The 16,534-nt window shown below is 48.4% G+C and overlaps 1 protein-coding gene across 4 annotated transcripts in view; it reads left to right on the top strand.

Moving 5' to 3' along the window:
- The window catches only part of VMP1 (vacuole membrane protein 1), a 113,405-nt gene that overhangs the window by 31,176 nt on the left and 65,695 nt on the right, over positions 1-16,534 (top strand). For all 4 annotated transcript variants that reach the window (XM_083480068.1, XM_083480071.1, XM_083480070.1 and 1 more), the window contains exon 6: positions 6,815-6,982. In XM_083480068.1, the coding sequence (XP_083336194.1) occupies positions 6,815-6,982 (168 nt within the window). The remainder of the gene's footprint in view (positions 1-6,814; positions 6,983-16,534) is intronic.

Below are 16,534 nucleotides of genomic sequence, written 5' to 3'. Positions count from 1 at the left end.
ACGGTAACTCGTCAGAATGGAGGGGGGGGGGAGGAAACCTTAACGAGCAAAGGAATGTTGCCCTTCAATTAACGCCACCCAGGCCAGAATTTTGCCCCTCCCCACCCAGATTAAATTCTGGGTTAAATGAACTCATTCTTTAGCCAATTCTTTGGACGATTGATCTTGTGGTTGAACCGATTAAAACTTAAAAGAGATCATTTCAATCTTGGGCACCTTTTATTTTTTCCTGTCTGCCTCTTAGGAAACTAGTATTTAAATCTTTTAATGTTGTTAGTCAGCACTTTTGAGAGATCGCTCCCACTAACTCTGTCCAAGGGATGCAGACTCACAATCAAGTTGGAAAGAGTGAAGTGTGGGTCCCTCTCCCCTATCTTTTTGAAATGAAAAAGAGCTTTGCCGAAGTCTTTGAATGAACCTCATTCAAAAGCTTTAATTTTTTTAAAGAAAGCATGTTCCTTTAAGTTTAAGATACATTTAAAAAAACCACAACAGGTCTTCCATAGAGAGAGAGAGGCTACCATATTACCTCTAAAAAAAATGGCTGAGGGGAAATTGGGATGTGGGGTGAACGGGGGGGGGGGGGAGGGCAAGAAACTTCATCTTCTGATGACCAGCCTCTCATGTCATTTTGATTTATGGTTCACCCTCCGATTCCCAACAACCTGAATTCCAGACTCTAACCACAGGCTCCTGAGGGTCCCTCTGTCAAAATTGTGTGGCAGCCAAATGCTTTGCACCCAAGTCATCAAAGGAGATTCCTAATAGGGTTTTTTTTTCTCCCCTCTCCCTCTCTTGTTGGAACCCGCCCTGGCAATTAATAACACACACACACACCCAAGTTAGCTGAGGCGGGGAGAAAAATTAATGATTAGGCTGTGGCTCATCTCTTAAGCACCTTTTCAACCCCCTCATACAATTCCCCTCTTGCTGTTTGTCTTCCCTGAATGTACAAAGGAATTATCTGTACAAAGGAATTGACTGTGAATCCAGGGCAGCGTCCAAAATCTTATCTTTCATCTTAATCCTTAAACTTTTTTTTTAAAAAAAAATCCTACTCCTTATGGTCACATCTCATTTATCTGTTTTTTGTTATTTAAGCTCTGCCAATGGCAATAGATGATCAGGGCCACTTCCACAGTTTAGAACGCCGTTAGTAGTTAGGGCGTGTGAGTTGAAAGTTTGAGAGGCAGAAGCTGGATGAAATTTCCAGTTCAGGATTTTGGTGTCATGCTTTGCTCCCTCCCTCCTGCCTCCGGCCAAAAAAATGGCAAAACCATAGCCATCACAAATATTCTGATTATTAGTAGTGATAGCTCTATGGTGCTCCCACTTATAGAGGTAGGATTGATCATCCCCCCCCCCCCGGACACTTAGTTTGTGGTGCTTAGCTACATATCTCAGGGTGAACCCAAGGTTTTTTTTGGGGGGGGTAATAAAATTTAAAAAGAAGAAACCCCAGGTGTGTAGGTGTTGTAAACAAAAATTGCCCTTTTCACTTATGGGGTATCCAAGAGCCATATAGAGTCCTTACATAGGTTCCCTATTGGTAGGAGAGAATAACAGAGGCCAACCAGAGAATATTGAGAAGCAAAGCAGCTAGTAATCTTGATCTTTTTTGATCTGTTGCAACAGGGTGCTCTCTCACCCGCAGGAGAGAGGAGGAACCCAGAAAAATGGCGCGCAAGGCCTTATAAAGACTTTTGAAATTGCCACCCTGTAGATCAAGACCAGGTCATTTGATTCAACCCCTCAATGCAGGAATCGCAGCTAAAGAATACCTGACGAAGGAGAGTTCTTACGCTTGCCATGCGAAGGTAGCCATGTCCTGCTGCTCCTGATTGCGGAGATCATACAATATTGATTTTATATACATGCACAGGAAGTGAGGGAGAGATGCTGTAATGGCCTAATAGCACCAGGCAGCTATTCCTCAGGACCAGGAAAAACATGCAAGATGGCCACACCACATTCATTCTCATTTCACACAAGCTGCTCAGTTACTCGCACATTTCCCCCCATAACTTTCTAGGAGGACTAAGAGACTTTTCCCTTCTCAGGTTGCCATGTGCCCTCTTTTTCCAGGACACGTCCTCTCTTTCAGGGGTAAAATTTCTGTCTGGGTGGATTTTTAAAAATGTGCCAGAGTGTACCTCGCTATGCTTTCTGGAAGAGACGTAGAAATAACTGGGGGCCGAAGACTTGCTTTCCTCTTCTTTTCTCCTGCTCCCCTCAGCAATATATCACAGCTTCTATAGCTGACATATAATAAAGGTAAAGGGACCCCTGACCATTAGGTCCAGTTGTGACCGACTCTGGGGTTGCGGCGCTCATCTCGCTTTATGTGGCCAGCATGACTAAGCCGCTTCTGGCGAACCAGAGCAGCTCACGGAAACGCCGTTTACCTTCCCGCCAGAGTGGTACCTATTTATCTACTTGCACTTTGACGTGCTTTCGAACTGCTAGGTTGGCAGGAGCAGGGACTGAGCAATGGGAGCTCACCCTGTCGCGGGGATTCGAACCACCGACCTTATGATTGGCAAGTCCTAGGCTCTGTGGTTTAACCCACAGCGCCACTTGCGTCCCATGACATATAGTAGAGGTGTTTAAAAGGAGAGTCGTCAAAGCGCCCTCTCTCTTTTTTTTTGCTCTTTGAAATATGGCAACCCTAATAAAACTCAGAACCTTGGGCACCTGCCCAGAGGCACCTGCCCAGAGGAAGACTTTGCAACCGCCAGGCTGGTACTCCCTGCTCTATGGGGTTTTTAACCATAGAGATACATCTAGCCCCGAGTTGTCCCATTTAGGGAGCCCTACCTGTGCATTCCAGTTCTGCATACTTTAATGTGCATGCAGTTGCCCACAGTGGAATATTTTTGGACCTGGATAATTGTTAAACTTCTTTGCTTCAGAACACAGGAGCCCCAAGGTTTGGTCATGTTAACACCGAGCCCATTGTTTGGGGGCTCCGTCTGAACCAAAAAGTATATTTATACTTTTTGAACCACTGGAATATCAAAGAGGAGACTGTCTACTAGGTACCATGGAAATAGTCACGGCAGCCTAATTTCCCATTCCCTGTGCATATAACATGGACGTCATAAATTTGAGCTCACAGAGGAATCTTGTGCGCTTGGGCCAAACCATGATCCAGGGCCCAGTTGTCTTTGGAAGAGATCGATCCATAAGAGAGAAGGATACAGACCCCAGATTCCTTCCCTCTGAGCACTCCATACTTCAATTATCTTTATAAATGCCCTTTTTACATCTTACTTTTCATTCCCATCGCCGTGTGGTTTCTGTGGCTTCCCGAATGGCAGCCTTCCCCCAATCTCCCATTATAAAATTGTTTGTATTTCAGGCGAACAGCGTTCCTAAATAGGGCCAGTCTTCAGGTGCGCTGACGGATATTTACAGCAGCTCAGTGCCTTGCGACCTTGTTTCCTCCCTCCTTGTTAGAAGGTTCAGAGGGAATGGTGGTGGGACAACAATGAGTTGTCAGAGGGAGAAGAGGGAGCTGAAGAGGGTTAGTGAGCAGGAAGAAGCTGTGGCAGAGAGAAGCCCAGAATCAGAGGCAGAAGTGGAGGGTGGAGAGGAGGGGAGCCAAGAGGGAGAGTGGAGGCAGGCTTCTGAAGAAGGCAGGGGGATCTCCCCCTCCTGCTGTGACCAGCTCCCCTGCCCCCCTGGTCTCCCAGGACCAAAAGAGGTATGAAGACGGTGGAGCAACGAGAGGCAAGAAGGCGAAGGAGCCTTAGGCTGCTGGGAAGGAACTGGGAAAAGAACCTTAGAGAGTGGTGGGAAGGCGGGGACCTTCAGTCCTCACAACTGCATCATTGGGGCAAGAGCTACTGGGAAGAGTTGCTGTGATCACTAGGCCTGCGCCGTTTCAGTTCTGTCAGGGAACAGCCATCAGCTCAGAGATGAGAGACGGAAGGGCAGTTGTGTTATAGGGAGCCTCTGAAAATCTTGCAAAGCAGTTCCTCTTCCGGCGAGGAGGAAAGCCCCCCCTCCAGTGGAGAAGAAGCGCAGGGGCAAGGGGATGCTAGGGAGAGCCTTAACACTGAGCCTGAGCAAGCCAGAGGGGCGGGAAGCACGTCCTTGCCAGCGCCCATTCTGTGCCGTAGTCTTCGGCGCAGGGAAGGGCGGAAAAGGCTGGGGGTGACGCGACTTTTATGCTGGGGGAGGTACAAAAACCGACCACTCCAAGATTCTGCTAGTGATTGAGGCAGACATGAACTTAGGATGCTCTTCACTGTACATTTATACCTTGGGTTAAGTACTTAATTCGTTCTGGAGGTCCGTTCTTAACCTGAAACTGTTCTTAACCTGAAGCACCACTTTAGCTAATGGGGCCTCCCGCTGCCGCTGCATTGCCAGAGCACGATTTCTGTTCTCATCTTGAAACAAAGTTCTTAACCTGAAGCACTATTTCTGGGTTAGCGGAGTCTGTAACCTGAAGCGTATGTAACCCGAGGTACCACTGTAAATAGTTTGTACCAAGAATAAAGCCTGTAAAAGACAGGTCGGAGTCCTGCCTGGTTTCTCTCGAGCAACCACCACAGCCATCTGACAAGTTCCTTTGAATAAAGAGTTAACTCCGGTGACACCGGGTGGCCTGACTCCTGCTGCTAACACCCACCAACAGCCCATCCTCTCTGGAGCTGGGCACCCAGTCTGGATCAGAATCTTGAAGGCTTCCTTGCCCACCCTCTACCAAAAGTCCATATGGCAAACAAAGTTTGAAACAGAGGGTCCTTTTAATAACTCTTGGAGAAGGAGGATGTGGGAGCCTGTTCTCTGGAAGAGGAAGTCGTTACTTGGAGCTGTGCTTCCTTGGCTTGAATATTTTCACTGGCGCTAACGGCGACAATCCGTTAGCAGTTCTGTTTGATGCGCTAATCAGTTCCACATACAGCCCTTTCTTTGGCGTTTGGTTTTGTCTGCGTTCTCCTGCCTGCGCGCCAACGAATAGATCTGGTGTGGCGGGGCCGTGGCTTGCTGGATATTGCCATGCTCTCAGCATCCCCTGCTGGCAGCATGGCCCCTGGGGGCTGGGGCCCAGCACCCCCACGCTCGAGAGCTGTGGAATTCCCCATCCACAGAGTCAGCCTTGGCCACCAACTTGGGTGGTTTTAGAAGAGGACTTGACAAATTCATGGAGGATATATGGCTGCCAGTGGCTACTAGCAATGATGGCGAGGCTCAGCGCTGGGAAGTTGGCTACTGTGAGAACAGGATGCTGGGAAAGATGTGCTTCTGGCCTGATCCAGCATAGTCGTTTCTTACATTCCTAGTGTATAGTTTTCATCGCATGCTGACAACACGCCCCTTTTACCCTGGCCTTCGGACACCTGAAATGTATTTTTTAGGTCTCACCCTTGAGGCTGTGTGGCCCTCAGTGAGTTACCCTTGAGGCAGTGTGGCCTCCAACACATTACTCTTGTGGCTATGTGGCCCTTGGTGGAAAAAAAGGCTTTCTCACCATTGGTCCCCCTAGCTTGGCACCGTCTACACCAGTCGTCTGACTTGCTGTAAGGCAAACTTTCTGTGCCCCTTCCTTGCCCAGAAAGCTGGCGGTGTGAGTCACTCAGCTCCTTTATCTTCCGATCCTTTCTCCATACAGAAGGCCTTGGCTTTGGCCATTTGCCAGGACCCCCTGCTGTCCATGAATCATTCTCAAGGGAGACCGGGGAGTTGCGGGTGGGGAGGAAACATCACTGTGAAAATTTGTTCTCCAGAGGTAATGACCGAATTGCACATTGATAACTGAGGGGTGGAGCTGCAAAGTCTGTCATTCTGCGCTGTGGTCGGGATCCAGCAAATTCTGCCTTTGCATGTGGCTTTGGTTTCTTAGCTAGTTGCTCCCCACACCGCACCACTGCTCTTGAGACCGAAAATGGTCTCAGAAGCAGTCTCTTTCCTTTGAAGGGTAAAAATTCCAGAGGAAATAGTGATAGGGGTGTTTGAGCCCACAGCCCCCCCTCCCCAAAATTTACAATTGCTGTATTACACCACGCTGGCCAGATTCATTCGTAGACTGTGGGGGTCATTTGGTCCAACCCCTTGCGATTCAGGAATCTTTTGCCCCATGTGGGACTCAGATTCACGACCCTGAGATTAAGGGTCTCAAGCTCTACTGTCGGAGCTATTCAGACACACTGTTAGCTGGGTTGCAGCCGTTTCATGTGTACACGCTGCCAGTCAGTGCAGACAGCACTGAGCTAAATGGACTAACGGCCTGACTTGGCATGGCAGCTTACTGTGTCCTTCCCCCTACTCTTGCTACACTCCTGGTTAGCTTCTCCCAGCTTCTCCTTGCAGAGGTGCTCTTTGATTAACTATAATGGGGGCTGACATGGGTCAACAAATGGGACTTCCTTCCTGGTCATAGAGCGCCTGTGTCCAGAATTCTTGAGGGGCCCAAAGGTAAATACTGGAATATAAAATAAGCCAACAAATGTTGTACAGTCATACCTCGGATCCCAAATACCTTGCAAGTCGAACATTTTGGCTCCTGGATGCCCCAAACCCGGTTTGCGAACATTCTTTTGGAACCGGAATGTCTGGCGCGGGTTCCGTGGGTTCTGATTGGTTGCCGGATCTTCCTGCAGCCAATCGGAAGCCGTGCCTTGGTTTCCGAACATTTTGGAAGTCGAATGGACTTCCGGAACGGATTCCCTTCAACTTCTAGGGTACGACTGTATTAGAATCATAACCCTGTTTTGTTTCGGAAGCATCATCACATGCTGATTATTCACTGCAGTCCTTGCATATTTGCCGCCACCACTAACCTGCTTCTCTTTCCCCTCTCCAGGGTCCACACATAGCATCGGTGACGCTTGCTGCTTACGAATGTAACTCTGTCAATTTCCCCGAACCGCCCTATCCTGACCAAATTATCTGCCCTGATGTAGAAGGGGTTGAAGGATCAATTTCTTTATGGACCATCATCTCGAAAGTCAGGCTGGAGGCCTGCATGTGGGTAAGAAACTGATCAAGCAATATATGTTTTTCAAAATTTAGTAGGTTAGAGAGCAGCCTTGTAAATAAAGCTCAAAACAGATACTAATCACAAGTTTTTAGCAGCTCACCCAAGCCAAAAGTAGGCAGGACACCCCCTTTCTCTCTTTCTGCCACCCCGTCTCTCTCTTTCTTTCTTTCTTTCTCTCTCTCTCTCTCTCTCTCTCTCTCTCCTTCTTGCTTGCAGTGATTCGCACCCCCTCTAGAAATTTTGATTTTATATGCAAGTGTGTGCAGATTAAGATGTTTAAAAAATCAGTTAAGGTCTCCTTTGTATCAGTGCACTGATGTCCTTCTAACTTGCCTTATTTGCATTTTCAAAGCATATTCCTTGTTGTTTAATTCTTTGTATAGATAATCCGCTTGCATTACAAATAACAGCTTTGACAGTTCCCTGCCCCAATGTGCTTGCTTGCAGTTTTAAAATAGGCACAGGGAAAGAAAAGAAAGTGGGAAATAGTGAAATTATTTCACCTACGTCTAGCATTGACTTATTGACAATAAAGCAGCCTTCCCCAGGCAGGTACTCTCCATAGGCTGACGGCCTCTCAGCTCCCCTCAGCCCCAGGCAGGATGGCCAGTGGTCAGGTTTAAGAGGGGAGCTGAAAAGGCTGCAGTAAGATATAGATGAGCGTGTGTTTAGATGTGTGTATAGCATGACAATGAACAGGAATTAGATGGGAGGGTGAGTGTGTGACATGATGTTTGAAACAGGAGTCTCGGGCAGAACCAAGAGCCGACGCACGTTGCTAATTCAATTTCCTTTATGAATCACTTTCTACGTTGCATCTCGAAGGAATCTAACAACAGAAACATCAGCTGGAAAAAAGACATGTAGAACAGCTTAGTATGTAAAACCAGTTAAAAGGATTCCCCCCCCCCCATATATATTTATACAGTTTCAAATCCATTGGCAGATAAATAACTGGACATCAGGCCTGTAATGTTGGTTGGTGGTGTTTATGGTCTTGAAAAACCAAAAAGAAAGAAAGAAAGAAAGAAAGAAAGAGAATAATCCAGCGCAGATACAGACTGGGGTTAAGACCTCCACTTGTTGAGAACAGGAGGTCTTCATAGGTCTTCATTAGAGACGGGGACCTGTTTTGGTACATAATGGGAGGAGGTCCACAGGGTGAATACTGCCGCACTCGAGGCCCAATTCATCACATGGAACAGATCTCCTAATGAGAGATTACGCAGGAGGCCCTTTCCTGCAGAGCACAGTGACCCCACTGGGTAGATAAGGGATGAGCCAGTTGTCTTGCAGCAGCAGGAAGAGCCACAGACACATTAAGCCAGAGAAAGGGCACTGTTTCACTCATGGGGAGCCACTGCCAACATGGGTGTGATGCCCGTAACAGCTGACATGCTTGCCTGCATCCTCTTCCAAGGCCTCCTGGCTAAAGGATGCTCCTGAGAAAAAGCGGCTGCAGGGTGTCCTGGCAGTTGCTGCTGCCGCCGACAATACAGGGTGTCGTGCGACTTTTTGTCTTCTCCTGGAGGGGAGGATTGCTGTTAGCTGATTTCACAACATGTTTTTTTCCTCCCCTTGCCCTCGCTTGCGTGAGTGTGCAGGCGCCGCCTTTTGATTTCCTGTAAACTAAACGATGCTGGCAGCTGTATGTGTGTATGGGCATCTCAAAATGCACCCCTCCTTTGTCCCAATTGGAAGGAGGGCCAGACCAGGGGTCAGCGGGCACATGGTCACAGAATGCAGCGGCTTCTGTTTCTTTCTGATCGCTAAGTCAGACCGTACCTGCTCTTCCCGTAACACATTGCTGGTTAACGCTTCCGCGTGTTTTTATAGCAAGGAGGGGGGAATTGGGGAAGGGCTGAACTCTCACTGTCACCTAACACTGCCCACCCGTCCCCCATCTCCCACTGTTAAGAACCCCTTCCTTAAAAACAGTCAGTCCCCCCAATCCTGCCTGAATAAAACAGTTTTCACCTACCAAAGGAAAAGCAACAAGGAGGGAGGGAGTCTAGCCTCTCAGGAAGGAAGTTCCAAAACCTGGGAGCCACCACCGAGAAGGCCGTGCCCTGCATCCCTGCCAAATGTGACTTTGAGGGTGGCGGGGCTGAGAGAAGGGCCCCCCCTCAAGATCTCAGAGCCTGGGCAGGTTCATATGGGAGAATCCGGTACTTCAGATGGATAGCCTGGGCCGAAGCCCTATAAAGCCCTGTGAATCATGCCCAGAAAGAGACCAGTAGTCAGTGAGCTGTTGTAAGAAGGGTGCTATATGTTCCTTATAACCAGCCCTGGTCAGCAGTGAAGAAACCAGCACAGCTGAGGCGCAACCCCAAAGGAGACTTGGGATTGTGATGAGGGATGTGCCCTGCTTCAAGTTGTGGGTTTGGGGGGAAGAGAGTTAGGAAGAGTCCCTTGTGTGGGTTGAGGGGCACTCCTTGGTGAGAGGAAGGCTCACCAGGGCGGGAGACAGCAATCCCAGTTGCAGTCAGGAACTGTGCATCCGTGTGATCGATGGGTGACCATTCGTTCTGGTGTTTTTATGCGGTTCTGTCAGCGAATGGCCTCTTTTTGTCGCAGAGGGGAGGGAGTGATGGCTGACGCATTTGGTGATGGAGAAGGGATATATTGGAGTGGCTGAGGGGATAATACATGTGTGTTTGTGTATTTGTGGATGTGTGGGAGTAGAATGGGATGGGCGATATTGGATGAGTAGTAGACAGCGCCTGATTTATGTACATGTAAGACAGAATTTTGGTGTGATGCATATGTGTTAGTGGGACGAAGGTTGTCTATTGCGTGTCAGGCTCTGCCTTGGCAAGAGGGAAGAGGGAAGGAGCTCCTGACTCTAGAGCTGTTTTCAAAATATGCTCCTGCGTGTTTGATTTTGTGTGGTGGGAGGATTATATTGTTTGTATTTTATTTTACTTTTTCCCTGGTTTTTAAGTTTCACTGTACAGTGGTACCTCAGGTTAAGTACTTAATTCATTCTAGAGGTCCGTTCTTAACCTGAAACTGTTCTTAACCTGAAGCACCACTTTAGCTAATGGGGCCTCCTGCTGCCGCTGCGGCACCAGAGCATGATTTCTGTTCTCATCCTGAAGCAAAGTTCTTAACCCGAGGTACTATTTCTGGGTTAGTGGAGTCTGTAACCTGAAGCATATGTAACCCGAGGTACCACTGTATTTATTTTGTAAATCACTTATTATTCTTATTCTTATTATTATTATTATTATTAATATTATTAATTGCATTTATATCCCTCCTTCTCCTCCAAGGAGCTCAAAGTGGAGCTCAAAGTGGTGTATATATTTATCCCCCTCATTTAATCCCCCCTGTGAGGTAGGTTAGGCCGAGAGGCAGTGACTGGTCACCCAGCGAGAGATTCATGGCTGAGCGAGGACTGGAACCCTGGTCTCCTGGGCCAGCACCACTTAGAAAATGTCCTAGTATTAAGCAGTATAGAAACAGATAAAAGAATAAAATAAAGAAACAAACTATAATGAAAAATAAAGCGATAATGCCCCCACCCTGGAAAAAACCAAACCCATCCTCTTTTCTTCCATTGAGAAACACAAATCAACCCATTGAATTCTCAGTAGAGACTGTTAGGATTGCACCGTAAGGCCGGTGCTATTTTGCTTTTGTGCAATTCCTGGGATTCTTTTTTAAAGGTGCGCATACACAGAAATATTTGCCCACATGCCCAGAACAGAAAGAGATAGCAGAGAAGAAGAAGATGAAGAGTTTGGATTAGATATCCCGCTTTATCACTATCCAGAGGAGTCTCAAAACGGCTAATAATCTCCTTTTCCTTCCTCCCCCACAACAAACCCTCTGTGAGGTGAGTGAGGCTGAGAGACTTCAGAGAAGTGTGACTAGCCCAAGGTCACCCAGCAGCTGCAGGTGGAGGAGCAGGGAAGCGAACCCGGTTCACCAGATTACGAGTTCACCACTCTTAACCACTACACCACACAGAAACATCCCTGAGATCCATCCCATCAGTTTCTGCCCACTGGCGTGGACATCAAGGGACAGAACATCATTGAGCACCCATGCCTAGAAAAAATAAAATAAGGGAAGGTGTAGAAGCCAGTGTGCCAGACCTGCACAATCTGGCCTTTATGATCCGTTTGCGATATACTGTACAACCCCTTTCTGGAAGCACTCTATGCATGAGTTTCTTAGAAAGTTTCTCGTGAAACGGTTGGGATTGAGGCCAGGTCTAAAAATGTAGCGGAAGTAAGTAAAAAAAAAAAAAAATCCGCTTGCAAGCGGAATATTAGCACATTATATTCCCCCATAGAGCTGAAGGAGGAAGTGGGAAAGAGTGTCACTCTTCCCACTTCCTCCATCGTCTTTTTGAAGGAGAAGAAGGGAAGTCACTTTCGCCACCTTGTGGTGATGACGGCAGTGAGTGAAGGGCTCGTGGTTCCTGGACACCCAGTTGGCAACCCCTCGATTAGGGTTCCAGGATGGCAGCTTTAACAAATGGTTCGATCTTATAGATCTTTTTGTCTACTGCCTTGGAGGCACTGAAACTCCAAAGACAGGTTAGCAATCTTTTTAACTAGAATAATAAAAAATAATTGACATTGGAGAGGCATAATACTATGCACCCCTCAGTCCTTCCACCTCATTCTGCTGCTTTTTGCAGAAACAGATGTAATTTCCAAGTAAACTGGCTTTTGGTCAGGATGTTTGGGGTATGAGGGGAAAGCTGGCATGAGGAATAGATATACAAGGGCAGCCATTCCCGTGGACTGTGGAGGAGGCTGCCCACTGCATCTCTGCATGAGTCCATGCTCTTGGCATCCCAATCAGCCTCTGGGAACAAACAATTTGCTCCTGTGTTTCTTCCACGGGGAGTGACTGGACTGCGCAGATTGCAGAGATGCAACAGAGATGCCTATCCTCCAGGGGCCAGAGTGGTTACTTGTACAGGTGGGTTGGGGGGGTCCTCACTCTTAAAAGTAGGAGTGAGAAGGGTCTTCAGTTTAAGATGGGGAGGGAGTGCTTAAGCTCTCAGAAGTTTGGGAAATGCTGTAATAGGGGGATCTGTTCTATGGGCTCATATGATCGCTGTGCTCATCTGAGTTGTTTTGCAACTCTCGGCATGTGACCCAGCTAATTCAGGGAAAGTTCACTTCCAGTACGTGCAAGGAAATCTTTTTTTTTTATTCCCCCCCCCCTTCGGTTAGCAACACAAAGCCCAAACAAAGTAGCATGCTTTCTTTCTTTCTTTCTTTTCCAGTGGAGCAACATGGTTTTTATTTTTTGCCGTTTGCAAAAAAGAGAATTTAAAAAACTTTTCCCCCAAACGGATTGTTTGGATGGGGAGGGAGTGGAAATAGCTGCCACTTGTTTTCAGGCTCACGCTTTGAATCGGCAGCAGCGAACTGGAAGATTACAGCATTGTCCACAGCGAACCCGTTTAACGGCTCCTTTTGTCCTCCCCTAAGGGCGGAATGAAAAGTTATTCTTCCCACTCGGGAACAGCTCTTTCCCTCTCTCTGTGGGCACACTGCCCCGGGGTGTGGGGATGTGATAAATAGGAAGGTGTGTGAGGAGGGTTGTGGGGCGCAGGGTTGCGGGTTCTGATAGTAGCCCTCTGTAATTTGCATTGTCCAGATCTGTAGTTAGAGAGAGGAGTTAAATAGAGGAAGCCGTTAGGATGGTGTTTATAATTTTCTTTGCACAGTTAAAGCTGCATGCCTGTCTCTGCTCAGTTGGAGTTTTCACTAGGGCTCACCCCACCCTGGCAGCTGAGTATTATTCCATCTGCATCGGTTACTGATTTACAAAAATTGGGAGCTACCTCTATGGCTGTTCTAGGATTGGGGAACCTCAGGCCCTCCAGACCTCTCTCTTTGGCCCTCAGAACTCTCCCTAAGCCATAAGCATCACTGGTTCTGCTTGACCCCCCCAGTGGTTTCCCCCTCCCTTAATTTACATTAGTTGTCCCACCCACCTTTGCCTCTCTTCCACCCACTCGTGGCATGTGGCCCTCAGAAGGCTGAGCAGAAGGAAACGTGGCCCTCGGGCTGGAAAAAGGTTCCCCTCCCCTGATCTAGTGAAGAGTACGTTCATGCCTAGGCTGGTACAGTGGTACCTCGGGTTACATACGCTTCAGATTACATATGCTTCAGGTTACAGACTCCGCTAATCCAGAAATAGTGCTTCAGGTTAAGAACTTTGCTTCAGGATGAGAACAGAAATCGTGCTCCGGTGGTGCGGCAGCAGCAGGAGGCCCCATTAGCTAAAGTGGTGCTTTAGGTTAAGAACAGTTTCAGGTTAAGTACAGACCTCCAGAACGAATTAAGTACTTAACCCGAGGTACCACTGTATTGTTTACTCTGACTGGCAGAGGATGGCGGTTTTTATTTTGGCGCAACAGGTCCAAACTACCATCATTTAGGCACCTCTGAAGATACTGTTGCCCCGTTGAGAAGAACGTTGCCCAGTTTGGCACAATGGATCCGACCTGCGCCATTTTAGATGCCTGTCAAGATACTGTCCTCAAACTTGGCACAAGTTTCCTGAGGCGGAGGCAGCAGTCTTTGTCTACATTTGGACGCTGGGTGCCATTTTGAATCAGTGGCAGACCGATTAGCTGCCCCCTCATAAAAACTGATTTGGGACCAGGTCACATCAGAGCCCTGGGTTTTGTGCAGCCCCAAAACTCACAGATTACACTGTCCATTCAAACATCGCAAATTTGGGGTGTTTCTTTGAATTTCCAGGCATTCCTAGGCACTCCATGGTAGCTTATTTTATATAATTATTTATATACTGCTATTCTTTCTCTCTCTCCCTCTATATATAGGAGTAATTTACTGCAGTTATATGGGCGGAATAACCCCCCCCCTTTGTAAAAGTGGTGGGTAATTGTGTGTGTGTGTGTGTGCTTTCTCTTTTGTCACCTCCCTGGTGTGGCTGGCCGGCTTTGAGTCATTTGCAGCCAGCTTCCTCTAAGGTGGGGAGCTGGGGGCTTTCTGTGGTTCATCTGCTCCCTGCCTGTGGGTTGTGTGGCTGAACCTAAGAAGGTCTCCTTGAACAAATACTGTAGTGTTGCATTTGGAGGCAGGTGGTGTTTTGCCCCTCCCTTGATCTCTTAATTCATGTAGATTGTGGGTATGTAATCTGTACAGTGGTACCCCGCAAGACGAACGCCTCGCGAGACGAAAAACTCGCAAAACGAAAGGTTTTTTCGTTTTCGAGTTGCCTCGCAAGACGAATTTCCCTATGGGCTTGCTTCGCAAAACGAAGCTTGCCCCGGGGACAGCGGGTCTTCTCTTTTGAAGCAAGGGGCTGGGGGGAGATAGCGATCTCCCTGCAGCCCCTTGCTGCAAAAGACGTCCGGGGGAAGCGGGGAAGCGAAGCGCTTCGCTTCCCGCTTCCCCCGGACCTCTTCTGAAGCAAGGGGCTGGGGGGAGATAGCGATCTCCCTGCAGCCCCTTGCAGCAAAAGACGTCGGGGGAAGCGGGGAAGCGAAGCGCTTCGCTTCCCGCTTCCCCCGACCTCTTCTGAAGCAAGGGGCTGGGGGGAGATAGCGATCTCCCTGCAGCCCCTTGCTTCAGAAGAGGTCCGGGGGAAGCGGGAAGCGAAGCGCTTCGCTTCCACGCTTCCCCCGACGTCTTTTGCTGCAAGGGGCTGCAGGGAGATCGCTTCTCCCGGTGCTCCGAAGCCGGGCGGGGGGCAGGGGACACCTCCCGCCGCAGCGGGGACACCTTTTGAAGGCAGGCGGGGGGGGAGCAAAGACTTTCGCCCCCGCCCGCCTTCAGAAGAGGTCCAGGACCTCTTCTGAAGGCTGGCGGGGGGCAAAAGTCTTTGTCCCCCCTGCCTGCCTTCCCAGGGGCTTTTAAATCGCTCCGGACAGCGGAGAAGTCCTCCGCTGTCGGGGCGATTTTAAAATGCCGCCCGCCAGCATTTTAAGATCGCCCGGACAGCGGAGAAGTCCTCCGCTGTCCCGGGTTTTTTTAAAATGCTGGGGGTGGGAAGAAAAGCCCTTGTCGTCCCCCCCCCCCAGCCTTCAGAAGAGGTCGGGGGACAGACTGTCCCCGGACCTGGTCTGAAGGCGGTTTCCCTAGGAACGCATTAATTGATTTTCAATGCATTCCTATGGGAAACCGTGCATCGCAAGACGAAAAAACCGCAAGACGAAGAGAATTGCGGAACGAATTAATTTCGTCTTGCGAGGCACCACTGTACTTCCCATACACATTTCTTGTGCAAGGTTTTATTGGTTCACACATTGCCCAGTTATCGGAGAGGCATGTCCACACCTCTTGCTTCCTCATACAAAGGACGATGGTGATGTTTGGCCTAAGGTCCAAATCCGACCCTCCGGAACTTTCTATCTGGCCCTTGAAATTCTCTTCAGCCACCTGGCCCAGCCCCGCTTTGCAGCCTGAGTTCTTTTTTGGCTGACTAGACTGTGCCTTTCAACTCTGATAACACCTCATGCTGGTCTGGATAGAGCATAGAAAGGGATCTGTAAGAAACTAACCAACTGAAATCCACATTCATTTCTCTGGATTAATTTCTCATTGCATACCCTCCAACACTTTGAAGCCAGTTTCCAGGACACCATCTTCCTGGATGCCATCTTCTCATTTTTCTATTGTGAGAGAATGGCGGCCATTTTGGTTACCATGATCTCGTGCAATTTCATGCTGCGGTTGCCTCCCCACAAAAGCAGGGGGGTTTTCTGGGCGCTGTGCCAAAATGGGCACCATTTTCTAGCGGTAAAAAACGGGGTGTCCCAGTTTTTCGGGACATTTGTGGCCTATGTCATTTCCCTTTTGCTTCTAGCTCCACCCACTTTTAGCATGTGGCCCTTGGAAGATTGCCCTGCATAGAAGGTGGCCCTCTGGTTGTAACAACATTCCCGTTTCTGATATTCATCCCATATTTATGGGAATGAATACACACAAACACACGTATGAATGAATCATGATTTATATGGTTCAAGAGTGTACATGTTGACCACATTGCTTGCTACGTATATATTCTGATGAGGGTCCCTCACCCCTAAAAAAGCCCATTGCAGGACCATCAGCTAGTAGGCAATCTAGAACCATTCTCCTCGGCATGTATAGTGTCCAAAATTAACCCCGAAACCCTGTCCTGCGGGCCTAAGAGACAGATTGGAATATTGGACGGCCCACGAAACCTGCTCCCCTCCCCTCTGCCCGCAATGCAAATGATCTGCATCTGGATAATAATGGGGAAATTAAAATAAAACAAACCACGAGAGCCATGTGGGTGGGTGGGTGGTGTATTGCTTTTTGTGCGTTTTCCTTCCTTAACAGGACACAGGCCTTAGACTTAACTGCTAAGATTTTAAAAAGTAGAATTCTTTTTTGAAAATGTTTTTCTTTCAAACCAACCTGATGATATTTTGCTAAGGGTACACAAAGCAGCTGCGACTCGGTCTCTGTGTCCCCACCACCACCGCCACCAGCAGCAGCAGCAGCTGCCTGTGGGAGGGGAACAAAGGAGGCCAAACAACTATAGAGTTTTGCTTGAAAAGAAGCCCTATAA

The sequence above is a fragment of the Podarcis liolepis genome, assembly GCF_965112155.1.
Source record: "Podarcis liolepis genome assembly, chromosome: 16".
NCBI lineage: Eukaryota > Metazoa > Chordata > Lepidosauria > Squamata > Lacertidae > Podarcis > Podarcis liolepis.
The sequence above is the reverse complement of the archived record's forward strand: the minus strand, read 5'-3'. Positions and strand labels throughout refer to the sequence as shown.